Raw genomic sequence first — 13036 nt, 5'->3', positions numbered from 1 at the left:
TTTTGGTGCATTCCCTTATGGGTGTGGCAGTTAGGCTGCAAAGGAAGGGAAAGTACTTGTAAATTTATAAAAGGACCAATCTTTAATCAACACCTTGTCAGTTTCTACATTTTGTTTCTGTCTGAGCTTTCAGTCATGAAACTTTATATTCAGATCCTGGACAATCTAATCCAAACTGAGAAAGCTAAAAAATGCTGATATTGTGTAAATTAAATTTTCAAATCAGAATATTCTCAACTGTACAAGTACTCAACCCCTTTGCTACAGCAACCCGAAATCAGTTCATGTTCCAAAGATTAGTTTGAAAGATCACAAAATTAATGTCATTGTCTCAGTTTGGATTTAATCAAAGTAGTTTAACTGGACTGAAGTGTAAATGTATCTGTTCAAGCCACAACTCATGTAATGATACAATAAATCAACCATGAAGACCAAGGAGCTTTCCAAACAAGTTAGGGATAAAGTTGTAGAGAAGCACAGATGAGAAGGTTTACCAGAAAATTTCAAAGTTACATGACCTTCCAATTACATGATTATCCTAACTTATGAAGTGCATCAATTGCAAAATATAGAGCTTACCTCATAACATAATATACCACCAAATAACTTAGAATGCAAAACTTTCAAAGCATTTCAACTGAGTTTTGAACCACTAACTACCTTTCTTACTTGTATATACTGTTTTATTCTAGGTACTTTATCAATTCACTTTTCACAACTTTTGCTGATCAAGTGGTAATCACATGATGTGGTGTACACAGTGTTTAATGGTTGGAAAGTTGGGTCAGAATGGCCGAGTAGTCTAAGACACCAGACTTAAGTTCTGGTCCTCGTAAGAGGGCATGGGTTTGAACCCCACTTCTGACAACAAAACAATTAATTAATTCATTCATTCATTCCAGCACTAGCCACTGAGCAAGCAACACATGCTGATATCATGCTGTTTTAGATGTCAGGTCCTGTTACACCAGTGACCCCTCCAGTATCCCCCTGTAATCATTGATGGCCTACCGTCCAACCTCACGCCGCTTTAAGTAGCCACGTTCATTGCCCAGGCCAAGCCAGGTGCAACTATTAACCTGTTCAAGACTTGTATCCTTTACTAGGGTGGCATTTTCATCCAGCCCTCTATGCTACACCCACGGATTTAGAATACTTTTGTTAACCATGGAATACTATATTCAATATCAGTTGTTCCCCCACAAAAAATCCAGTTAGCCTTTTCTCAGTGTTTCTTAAAGGCATTCACCTGAGTATTGAATCAGATGAAATCAAACAAGCCATGGAAAGCCAGACCCAAACCAAGCTCCACACAGTTCATTGTATTTTCTCTAAGCATACTAACTGGCCCACCCACTTTATCAAGATAGTAACAACTTCAAAACATAGTGCTGACTACATCTTGCACAATGGGTGTTACTACCATATCTTCCACTTCAGCACCGAACACCCATGTTGTCGTTCCACCCATCCGCAGTCATATAACACTCCCAGACAAAACAGGCAACCTACAGGTGACTTTCAGCAGACAAATATTGATTTTTACTCAACCCAGATTCAAGTAGGAATGACATCCAAACATCCTCTACCAGCTCTACATCAATGCCCTCAAACCCCAATACCAGCAATATGTCTGGACTTACCGACCCAATGAAAACATACAACAAATTATGCCAGACCACAGCTTTAATTTCAAGCACGACAACCTCAAGCCTGATGCAAACCACATGAACCAAGACTACAAACACATTAGTTTAGACTGACTTCAAGACTACTAACACTCCAAAGATACAAACTAGGACAACAAGAAGACACAAATCAGTCCAAACAACTGAAGAACAGAACACCCAAGGAGTACAACCTGATTTTTCTATACTTCTATACTCTTCATACGCTTATGCTCGTAACCAACTACCCGATTACCCAGACCTTTATTTCTTCGCTCATCAATAACCACCAGATCAACGAGACTCCATTACCTGCAGTCCAGCCGAACAGCGAAGTGGATTCACCACCTCTCTTCAACCTCATCTTGCTGATCAAACATGCAAGACATTTCAGTGACAAAGCCCTTTACCTCAACTGGAGCTACAACTCGGACACTCCTTCTTCCTGAAGTGAACTTAACAGGCACTAGTTAGATTATTGGCACCAGCCAGTGAAAGTGTTTTCTTGGAGTTCTCTCGTTTCCCCCACATCAAAATTGTGGCATTAGATGTATAGATCCCAGCTGCCCTGATGAACCCTTAGTCATATATCGGCCGTTGATTTTGTGATATTCACACATAGCGGATGCCTGGTTATAGGTTTTTCGTCTTTCTAGCTTGCTCATGATCTCAAACCTAATATCATTACTCTCATGATGATCTCGTTTTATGTTATGATTTTTTGGGTTGCTCGATCAAACTCTGAAATGAAGAGTGGGGCAAAGAGAAAGTTCATCTTTCTGAGCACCCCCAGTTTTCTCTATCTCCTCGGGGATGGAGAATTTTTAAACCAAAATAACTGTCAGTATTTTGTTTGTTTGTTTAGGTCATGACAACCTTTCAGGTATTGATTTTTCAATCATCTGGCTGCCCTAGCTGTCAAAGATTGAGTAATAATCCTTCAATGCAGTACATAGTTCAGAAAGCAAGGGTTGCAATACCATTTTGATTATTGGTTGTTTACTTTAATCATTGTCCTCTGTTTCTCAGTTATCAATTAGTTCTATCCATATCAATTAGGAAGTTGATGTCTGTGGCCAGGCTGATGTTTAGATCTGTTTTTCCCTTCTAACTTCTCATCTGGTTCATCGTGGAGAGCAAGGTAACTGTTTGTAGTTCTTTCTCTTCATCAGATTAATTTTGTAATTCAATACAACATTCTCATCCTTCTTTGACTCACAAGTCTCATTTTTAGATTTCTGGTCAAGCCAGTGTACCACAGTTGTTGTTTTTTTTGAGATGGATGACAAAAATGGATTTTCCATTTGCATATTAGGTACGGTAGTCGTACATGTTGGTAGTAAAGAAGTAGTTTGCACCTAGGTGGAGTGGTCTGTATATGTTACTCTGACAGTTTTGTCTTTGATTAGCATTCCCTAGTTATTGTAGCAAGAACTTGTGTACATCACCTATTGTAAACCTTTTCTGCTCCACATATTTCTGTGGACCTTGTGGGGGAGAACCATACATGATACAAAGTTACAAAAAGGGCTATCAGTGTTCTGCCCACCACAGGTATCAAAACCCAGTTTTTATCATTATAAGTCCACAGATATACCACTGAGAGGCCTAACATTTTATAGTGGTTGTTTTTATTGTAATTGATTCAAGGTTATTAGCATTTGTGTAGAGTGTATGTTGTCCATGCGAATCTGGCCAAGAAATAGCATGAGGTCCAGCGAGAAATTGTTGGGTCTCCTTTGCAAGAAAATAAAAAGGCCTTAATATCATTGTTCCCATCCTCAAAACAGTAAGAGGTCATCATTATATATTCATCACCATGTACCATTGAATACTTCACAAAATGAGGTTAAGTTTGTATATGGATTAATATTCCAGCACAGACCATTACATGTGTTAGCTGAGAACTGGATAATATGATTTAGAGGTCAAAAAAATTTACACTGAACAAGGAGTTAAATTAAACAGCTACCTGTTTACTGAGTTGTGTAAATTATTAGGTGTGATGAAGTATTGTTTTTAACTTATCACCCCCAGTCTGATGTTTTGGCTGAATGGATAATATAAATTATCAAGTGAATACTTGCAAAGTTTGTTAACTCCAAAATAACTGGTTCCCAGCTGAGATAGCTGTAAGTCTACGGCTTTACAACGCTAAAATCAGAGGCTCGATTCCCCTCAGCAGACACCCTGATGTGCTTTACTGTTATAAGAAAACACATACAAACTCAAAATAATTGGCTTGGTATATGTAATGATGGTATATCTAGCAATGAAAAAAGTGATCAATAGGCTGTTTGCTAAAGATGGTCATGTTCAGACAGGAAGTGTTGTTCTCTGTGTATGTGATACATAGTTATCCAAGATAAGAGGAAATCCCCAGGGTCCAAGAGTTTGTAAAATAGTTAAGGTTAACAATGACTGACACCCATTAATTCACCTATACAAACTAGGGAAAGTAGGCTGAAAAGAGATGAAGTGGTAGAATTGAATGGTGAAAGAATAGATGTTCCAGTGTGGCAACAACTAAACATAACTGTGTTACGTGTCAACTACATGAAAGCAGCTGGGAACCAACTACATTAATCTGTATCCAACAAGTAACTTCTAACATATGAATTACAGCAGACTCAAGATATACAAAAAGTGTGTTGAATGCATCAATAAGCTGAACCTATACATCACAAATGAGCCCCTTGTCATTGACTTGATGAGAAATTTGGAGAGTTAAAAATAAGCCAGAACAGGATGAGGACACTATCTAGCCTATCTGACTGAAGGAGAGGAAGCTGTATATTTATTTTAAAGTCTTCAAAGAACCAGATGAGGAATCAATGGAAATGAAAATGACTACCAGATTTCATTGACAGACTAAGTAATAGCATCAACTTTCCAATATAGGTGGGACTGATTATACAGGCCTGCAAAATTTGTGCTTCATAAAAGTTGTTTTAGTTTTTTCTGTAATTCACCTACAAAGATTTTTAAAATATTAATTTTTGTCTATTACATAAGCATCTTCTACAAATCGGGAAAAAAAACAAACTTACTTAGATCAAATTTACAAGGACTGAGGTACCTACAACAAATTATTAAAGAGTATGCTAAACATGTGACAAGAGACCACGTAACTGGGGCAGGTACATGCAAGCAACATTATTTGCTTATCAAGAAGTCCCAAAAGCAGGTACAGGATTTTCACACTTCAAGTTACTGTATGGAAGAACAGTACATGGTTCGTTACAAGTATTGAAAAAAACTATAGACGAAAGAGAAAAAAATCAAATGTGAGAAATAGATACCAGCACATGTTAGACCTCAGAAGCCATCTGGAAGAGATGTGTTAATTCATTCAACAGAGCTTGAATGGAGCTCATGGTAGTCAAGACAATTTTATAATAAGAAGGTCGTGGATCGATGTTTCAAGGTCAAAAAGAAGATCTCGGATCTGCTACCTACAGATAACAACAAATTCACCCTGCAGTGGAAAGGACCTTTTGATGTGCAGGAAGTACTCAACAGAATGGACTATAAAGTGAAAGTGGATGGGAAGACCAAAATCTACCATGCTATTCTGTTGAAGAGATACTCTGAGAGGGAAGAAGACTTAAGGAGTGTAGGTATTGAGGCACAGAGGGACATGGCAGGTAGCTATCATAGATACAGAACTAGAAGACAGTGATTTTCTTATAAATTAGACCTAAAACCAATATGCAGAAATGAGACAAACAAAGTCATCAAAGTAAATGAAGAACTGACTAGCCAGCAGAAGAAAGTAGCTATAGAAGCAACTGTGCCAGTTTTACATATGGATCAGACAGAGTAGACTTCAAACAACACAAGATCAAGGAAAAATCAAGGGATCCTCTCATGCTGAAGCCTCAGCTATATGTCATATGTAAAGAGTGACTAAAAAGGGAAATGACCAATGTTTGTGCAGACTATACAAAACTTTGTGTATATGTCAAAAATATATACATTGTAAATGTTTTTCTTGAAGAGGGGCTTATTGTTTGATATACAAGGTTGTTTAGTATAATAGTATTTACTTTTTTTAATGATTTAATATTTAATGAATATTTAGTTTTCATAACAAAATTGTTAAAGTTTATTATTTTGAAAGCAATAGTTGTGACAAGACATACATTGTGTGTGTATAGTTTAACTGTCGTACCAGGCTCTTGTAATAACGTTGACAGCATCTTGCTCAGAGCTCCCAAGTTTTTCCTGTTGCATGTAAATTGATGCTGTTGGAGGACTAGATAGCTCTAGATTATTCTTTTGCATGTTATAAATAGATGTACAGTATCTTATGTTAGAAAAAAGTTAGTGAAAGTGAAGTTACACTGCATGATTATTAATTTAGACGTAACAAGCAATATCTAAAGTGAGTTTCACAGTGGTATTGTAACAACAGAGAAAAAAGAATAAGTTGTCTTATCAAAAGGAATTCAAAAGTAAATGAACCGATCTGCATGGAATTTAATGGAAAGGAGACAGTTACTTAAGATGGGATACAACCATGATAATTAGTAATGTAATGTTTTTATACATGTTTGATTTGTTTTGAATATATTATTTTAAAACAAGTGGATTGTGTGCTGGTCACTTATTTTTCAAACTTATTGCCAACAGGTCACAGACACCCACTGTAAACAAGCATTTTCTATATATAAAATTTGACAACTTCTCTGCTTTTACTTGTGTTGTTTGTATAACTTCAATGTTATAGCTTCTGGAGTGTCTAACAAATAATACAGATATAAGTTATAAATAATAATATTGTCAAATGTACAATTCTAATGTCCTTAGTTTCTCCACTTGTTAACATATTTTTACAACTCAAAGCAGAAGTTCCACTTATTTGAATTTGGCAGCAATTTACAGTAGTTGAAAGGAACTGTTTGATGCATGTGGAAATGAAGTTGTTACTTATAAGAGAGCAGAAAAGGTAGTTTTTTATCCTACTTATAGCTTAGTTAGAAGTCAAAAAAAAAAATAAAAGTAGAGTTTACTTCATTTCATAACAATGTATGCTGGTGATGTAACTACAGTTAATGTTAGGGTACAGAAAATAACAGATAAAATATAAAATGTTTTGATAAAAAATCACCCAATCCTGAATGACAAACAGCAGTTTATTCACAATTCAGTACCTCAAACATTTATTTAAATCTTTTTCAGATTTCTCTGAATTTATTTGAGCAGACAAATGATCATAAGATATGAAAATGAAAACCAATTAATCTAAAGAAAACAATCTTATCTGATATGTCCATCTTGCTTAACATAACTTAACATAACTGAAAAACATCTATGTAATGAACCACTGTGTAAGTGGGGAAATGTTTTAATCTCATTCTTCTATAAATCCTGTAAATTAATAGCAATATGAAATCTCTAGATGGGAAATCATTAAAGCTGGTATTATATTCATATATTAATGTTACAATGTTTTAACTTTTAAATGTGTATCTACAGTGCTTGAAGGGACAATTTTTTTCCCAACTGTACAAACTTTTTTTAAAATCATAGTGTTTCATTAATAATGTAATTTAATAAAATTTAATACACACAGTTCATGTTTATCAACAAGCACAATGCTAAAACACAACCAACATAAACATTTCCAAATGACTTAAATAAACAGTATAAGTGTTTAATTGATCTAAGTCATGACTTAATTTATTGTAGCAAAACAAGAAACAAGTATGTAAATAAAGCAAGCTCAAACATAGGTATTAAATCCAATTTCTTGAATGTTGCAGCCTTTTGCATTATTCTCTGTATTTCTATAAAAGATCTGGTTTTTACGACTTGTAACGTGAATGTTTTATACAAATAATGTCTCCCACTTCATCAATCACCTTCAAGGCCTGAAAACAGCAAAGGAACCTCAGATAGATTTGCAGTTTTATTTTAAAAATTTTCAGTACAACACCAAAACAGATCAACCAAGGTTAATTTTGTTCAATAATAAAAACATATTTGATCAAACTGTCTTTTTTATTGCAATAAAACTGAATGGTATCCCAGTAAATTGCATATTGCACATAATCTATCAATTATCATCAATTAAAAAGCTTTGCTTAATTACCTGTTATACATTGGTTTGTTTTGTATTAAAATACTATCAAGCTGTTGCATATAAAATGTCAGATTTTCATGTGCAAATATGAAACTATTTTGTGGCTGAAATATTTAGTTGGTTTGGCATTTTATGGCGCAAAGCAACTCGGCTATCTGTGCCTGGCTGAAAGAAGAGCATTATCATAAATTTGTCAGAATAACATAGTATATTGTCTGGTTCATTTAAAGCTTACTTTATTTTTCTTATTTCATGAACAATCATATTTATATTGATTTTTTGTCACCATGGATAAAATTCTTATTCATGTAATTTTCTTGTACAAGTTCAAGGTTGGTCAACAATGTGGTAACAGCAGCTCATAATATCAGTCATGAATTTGGTGATGGCACATCTAATGAATGTTGGTTTAGGAGATTTTGCTTTGGCGACATAAGCCTTCAAAATGAGCCTTGGAGCCACCCTCAGACAGCAATTAATGAGAAAGAATTTAAACCCTTAGTTTACTCAGATACCTGCAGAACCATCAAAAAACTTGTCAACAAACTTATTGTTCATTATTCAGTGTCCCAACATCTTGAAGCAATTGGTAAGATGAAAAAGCTTGATAAATGGGTTGCTCACAAATTGACTGAAAACCATCAAACAAGACGAGTTGAAATTTGTTCCTTACTCACAACAAAAAATGACCAATTTCTCCATAGAATTGTCACCTATGATGAAGAATGGATTATTTATGACAACCAACAATGATCCAAACAGTAGCATGACTATGAAGAAGCACCAAAACCATATCTTCACCTTAAGGAGCTTATGATCAGCATTTGGTGGTCAGCAGGAGGTGTTATCCATTCTTAAACCCAGAAGAAACAATCACAGCAGAGAGATACTGTTGTGAACTTGAAATTTTGCATCAAAAGTTGTAATGAAAACATCCAGCCACTAGTCAATTACAGTGGATCCATATTGTTTCATAGCAATGCTCGACCTTATGTCTAATATGTTACTATCCCAAAACTAAATAAACTTCAGTGTGAAACTTTACCTCATCCACAATATTCATAAAATCTTTCCCCTACAGATTATCACTTTTTTAGACATTGGACATTATTATAAAGGAAAAAAAACGTTTGCAAACCAAAGGTCAATTGAAAGTGCCTTCAAAGACTTTACTGCAGCAAAGGATATCCAATTCTTTACAAATGGGATTTATAAACTTACAATTTGTTGACAGAAATGTATTGAGTCTAGAAGAACTTATTTTGATTAAATAAATTAAACAAAGAAGAGATGTACTTGTCACACATTTTCCTTTAAAAATCCAACATTTCACATGCAACAGTCTGAGAAATCCTTTATGTTTAAACTGTGCATAAATCATTGTAAACCATTGTTCTTTCTTATTTGCTCTTGGGTCCCTTATCAAATGATCAACGTTATGACTAAATATGTAACCATCTTTATTCTTCAACATATTTCCACCTATGAGAACTGTAAATTCAATATATAACAACACAGCATCACTCATTTTTCAACATATCTAGATAAGCATAATACTAAACTTAGAATATCCTTTGCACAAGAGCCAGTTCCCCATAATTTCTAGAGCACTAAGATACTTAAATAAATTCATCATAAAATTAACTTAAAAATTTTTACATAGCTAAAGTAAAAAAAAAAAAAGCATTTTTAGATATATTACAGGAGGAAACAATTTCCAAAACATTAAAAACGTGTCAAAAAAAGAAAAAAAAAAGGTTATTATGCATTATAAAGGCAGTATTTTAATCAAGTATAGAACTAGAGCAAATAATGCACAAGATTACTGTACTTGAAATATCAGGTCATCCCATAAACTAATATCCAAAAAATTTAATACAGACAGTGCATCATTATTTCTGTCTTTGCAGAAGGCTTTAATGACTAAAATATGTAGTAGGATATGTTCAGACAACTAAGAAAAACTAACCGAACTCCACTTTTTCAGATCATTAATCAAATAAACCCTTATGAAGATGGATATATCTGAGGAGCACATTAGTCATATAATGCTTTATAAGTTTAAAAAAGGCAATAGTGCAGAAGAAACTATATGAAATATTCAAGATATTTATGGTGTGGAGTTGCTCAATGAAAGAAAATGTCAAAGGTGGTTTTAGAAGTTCAGATCAGGTAACTACAGCTTAAGTGATGCACCATGTTCAGGTCCTCCTGTTGAGTTTAATGATGACTTGCTGCTGGCTGCACTTGATGAAAATTGTGCTGTAACAGTTGAAAAACTAGCACAGAAGCTTACTTCAACCCATTCAACAGTTCACCATCATCTGTAACAGCTTGGAAAATGGGTCCTCCATGATTAGACACAAGCCAACTTTAGAGCAAGAGTGGACATTTGCACTCTCATGAATGTAACTCACCTTTTTTGGACAGTTTAGTTACTGGAGATGGAAAATGGATATATTATAAAAAATGTTAAGCACTGCAGACAATGGCTCAGTGCATGTAAACTGGCTAAAGTACAGCCCACAGTAGACCTCCACCCTAGGAAAGTCTTGTTAAGCATTTGTTGAGATATTGTTGGTGTGATCCGCTTTGAGTTGCTGCCACTCAAAGTAATGATTACATCAGACTTCTATTGTCAACAGTTAGAACACTTGAATGTTACACTGAAAGAAAAGAGGCCTGTTTTGATCAATCGTAAAGGCTTTATGTTACACCACTATAATGCATGGCCCCATACAGCAAGGATCACATCTACAAAGACTGCAGAGCTAGACTGGGAAAAACTTCCACATCCTCCTTATTCAGATCTTGCCCCATCTGATTATCATCTATTCCGAAGTTTGCAGAACGATCTTGATGGAAAAGAGCTTGGAACACATGATGTCAAACCTACCCTCTCTACATTCTTTTCCTCCAAACTCCAAGAATTTTATAGAAGTGGCATCCAGAAGCTTGTGAATTGTTGGCAGGAAGTAATTAATGATAATGGAACATACATTATTGATTAAATAACATTAAAAGCATTTGAAATCCTTTCTCTTTTTCTGAACCTAAAATCAGACATTACTTAAGGGATGACCTGATATTTGCTATTATGTTATTGTAACATAATAAAAAAAGTACCTCATTAATCTATTTTAAGAGAAACCAACCTTTTGTAATAACATACCAAAATATAAGGCTAAAGAAATAAACAAATGAACCTTTCATCAGTTACACTTACCTCATCTAACATTTCTTTAGTATGTGCAGCAGACATGCAAAGTCTAGCTCTGGATTCTAACAACGGTGTGGCAGGGAAACCAACTCCTACAGTAGCAACCCCACGTTTCATCAAGTTACGTACAAGGGCCCTGATAATCAAAACAAATATTAAAATTTCATATACATCATAACCTCAACAATCTGTGATTACTAACTGTTTGTATGATTCAAACTATATAATATTGTGTATCCCACTTTCAAACATGACTACCATTTCAAACATTTATTTGCATTTACCTTTTAAAAAAACTTAAGAATTGGCTTGAATGATTTTAAAAACTGTTTAACAAAGTTTTATTAAACAATTAAGATTATCTTTAGAAAACTTCTATTTAAACTTTTACATAATGCCCATTTTATAATACATGTGAGAAATGATTGGTTAATTTATCTTTGCACTTATAAAATATAACAGACTTACACAATTTTTGTTGGGAGATATAAGAGAATAGGAACAACAGGTGAGTAATCATGGCCATAAACAATGAAGCCCATCTTTCTTAAGTTTTTACGTACATATTGAGTATTCCATGCCAACTGCTGAATTTTTGTCTGTCCTATAAATAAATCAAGAATAAGATGCTTTAAAAGGACTTACTTTACAAAGGTTCTATAGATTATTCAAACTTTAATAGGTTTCAGAAACAAAGTAGATATGTGTTATATTTTGTAAACAGTGGAAAATTTACATGACTGTCACCTCACCTATATCTGTTCCATCTTTACCCATGATGATTTTCATACAGCTGACAATCTGTTGTGCCACAGGTGCTGACATACTGTTGGCATACACTGCACTATGGGAATGGATTCTTAGGTGATCAATCAATTTCTAAGAGGAAATAGAAGTTTATGTTAGAAAATACAAAAAATTTATTATGAAAATATTAAAATTTCAGCAGTAATGGAAATATTAATATCAAAAAATAATATAATACAATTCAACTTTCAAAGTTGTCTTCTGACATAAACCATCAAAAGCTTTTACAAAACTTATCTAATTCTTGATAAAAGGCTGAAATTGATAACTGGTTTATAAACAGATAAAACATAGTTTTTGATAAGCTGGTTAGTTTATTGGTCAAATACTCAATCAGTTCTATAATTTCCTTTGACAAAACTGAACTGAATATCACAAACTTTTAGAAAATGTCAGAAAAAATTATACTTTGTAGAAACTTACACTTAATTAATGCATAACAATCTACCTAGGTATTTTATCTTATGGCCTAGCCTAAGCAAACTGGTTAAACAAGATTTTTGTACAATATAAAAAAAATAAAGGCTTAAATTCATGATAACCATAAAACTATTGTTCTAACAAATGGATTATATAAACTGTTCTAACCACTGATAAGCTCTGGATGGAGCAAAATATGACACTGCCAATGGATATCAAAAGTACAGTGTGGTTGAAATACTATTATTATAAACACTTCTAATTCTTGAAAGTCCTTAAAGGACTTGAAAAAAAAAGGAAAAAGTTTGTTTGAAACACTACAAGTTGCATATTATTAGAAAGACCTTTGTCTAGGGAGTTCAGATTGCATTTTGGCTTTTCCACTCAAAATCACCTTTAATGTTTTATGTTCAGTGAAACTTTTTAATGGCATGAGTATGCAACACGATGGCAAATTGTCATTGTCTTCATTTGATGACTGACTTTAATTTCAACTTTTTGTTATTTGCAAAATATTTTACACAAACAACACTTTACCTGCAGGTAATTTCCTACACAATTAACATCACATTAAATAGAATTTCTATGAGCATTCTCAACTTATTTGTCTAAAATACACATATGCAATTTGTTCAAAATCATATATTTGTCACTTTGTGAACATGCATTGAGAAGTTTGTGCATATTCAACTAAGTTCATCTTCATTAAAGCCTTACATTTACTTTACTTTGCAATAATTTACCTTTGGTATGATATATATTCTGCTGCAAATACCTTTCAGCTACTTTTTTCTTTACTATGGGAATTACTTTTCATTTTTGCGTGTTTCTTTG

General features: G+C 33.8%; 2 protein-coding genes across 7 annotated transcripts in view; one reads left to right on the top strand and one right to left on the bottom strand.

The window, feature by feature from the left end:
* Positions 1-9042, top strand: part of LOC143222978 (synaptotagmin-14-like) — a 45676-nt gene extending 36634 nt beyond the window's left edge. For 3 of the 6 annotated variants that reach the window (XM_076450288.1, XM_076450290.1, XM_076450282.1), the window contains one exon: positions 8082-9042. In XM_076450288.1, coding sequence (XP_076306403.1) covers positions 8082-8120 — 39 coding nt within the window. In that variant the 3' untranslated portion in view covers positions 8121-9042. Of the gene's footprint in view, positions 1-902; positions 6260-8081 lie in introns of those variants that run through there. The other 3 variants (XM_076450287.1, XM_076450285.1, XM_076450284.1) reach the window with 2 other exon arrangements.
* The window catches only part of LOC143222979 (serine palmitoyltransferase 2-like), a 43655-nt gene continuing 37406 nt past the window's right edge, over positions 6788-13036 (bottom strand). Inside the window, exons 8-11 of the mRNA XM_076450293.1 lie at positions 11728-11854; positions 11444-11579; positions 10982-11111; positions 6788-7543 (exon numbers count right to left, since the gene is read on the bottom strand). Of these exons, the coding sequence (XP_076306408.1) occupies positions 7478-7543; positions 10982-11111; positions 11444-11579; positions 11728-11854 (459 nt within the window). The 3' untranslated portion in view covers positions 6788-7477. The remainder of the gene's footprint in view (positions 7544-10981; positions 11112-11443; positions 11580-11727; positions 11855-13036) is intronic.

The sequence above is a fragment of the Tachypleus tridentatus genome, chromosome 8 (assembly GCF_004210375.1).
Source record: "Tachypleus tridentatus isolate NWPU-2018 chromosome 8, ASM421037v1, whole genome shotgun sequence".
Classification (NCBI taxonomy): domain Eukaryota; kingdom Metazoa; phylum Arthropoda; class Merostomata; order Xiphosura; family Limulidae; genus Tachypleus; species Tachypleus tridentatus.
The sequence above is the reverse complement of the archived record's forward strand: the minus strand, read 5'-3'. Positions and strand labels throughout refer to the sequence as shown.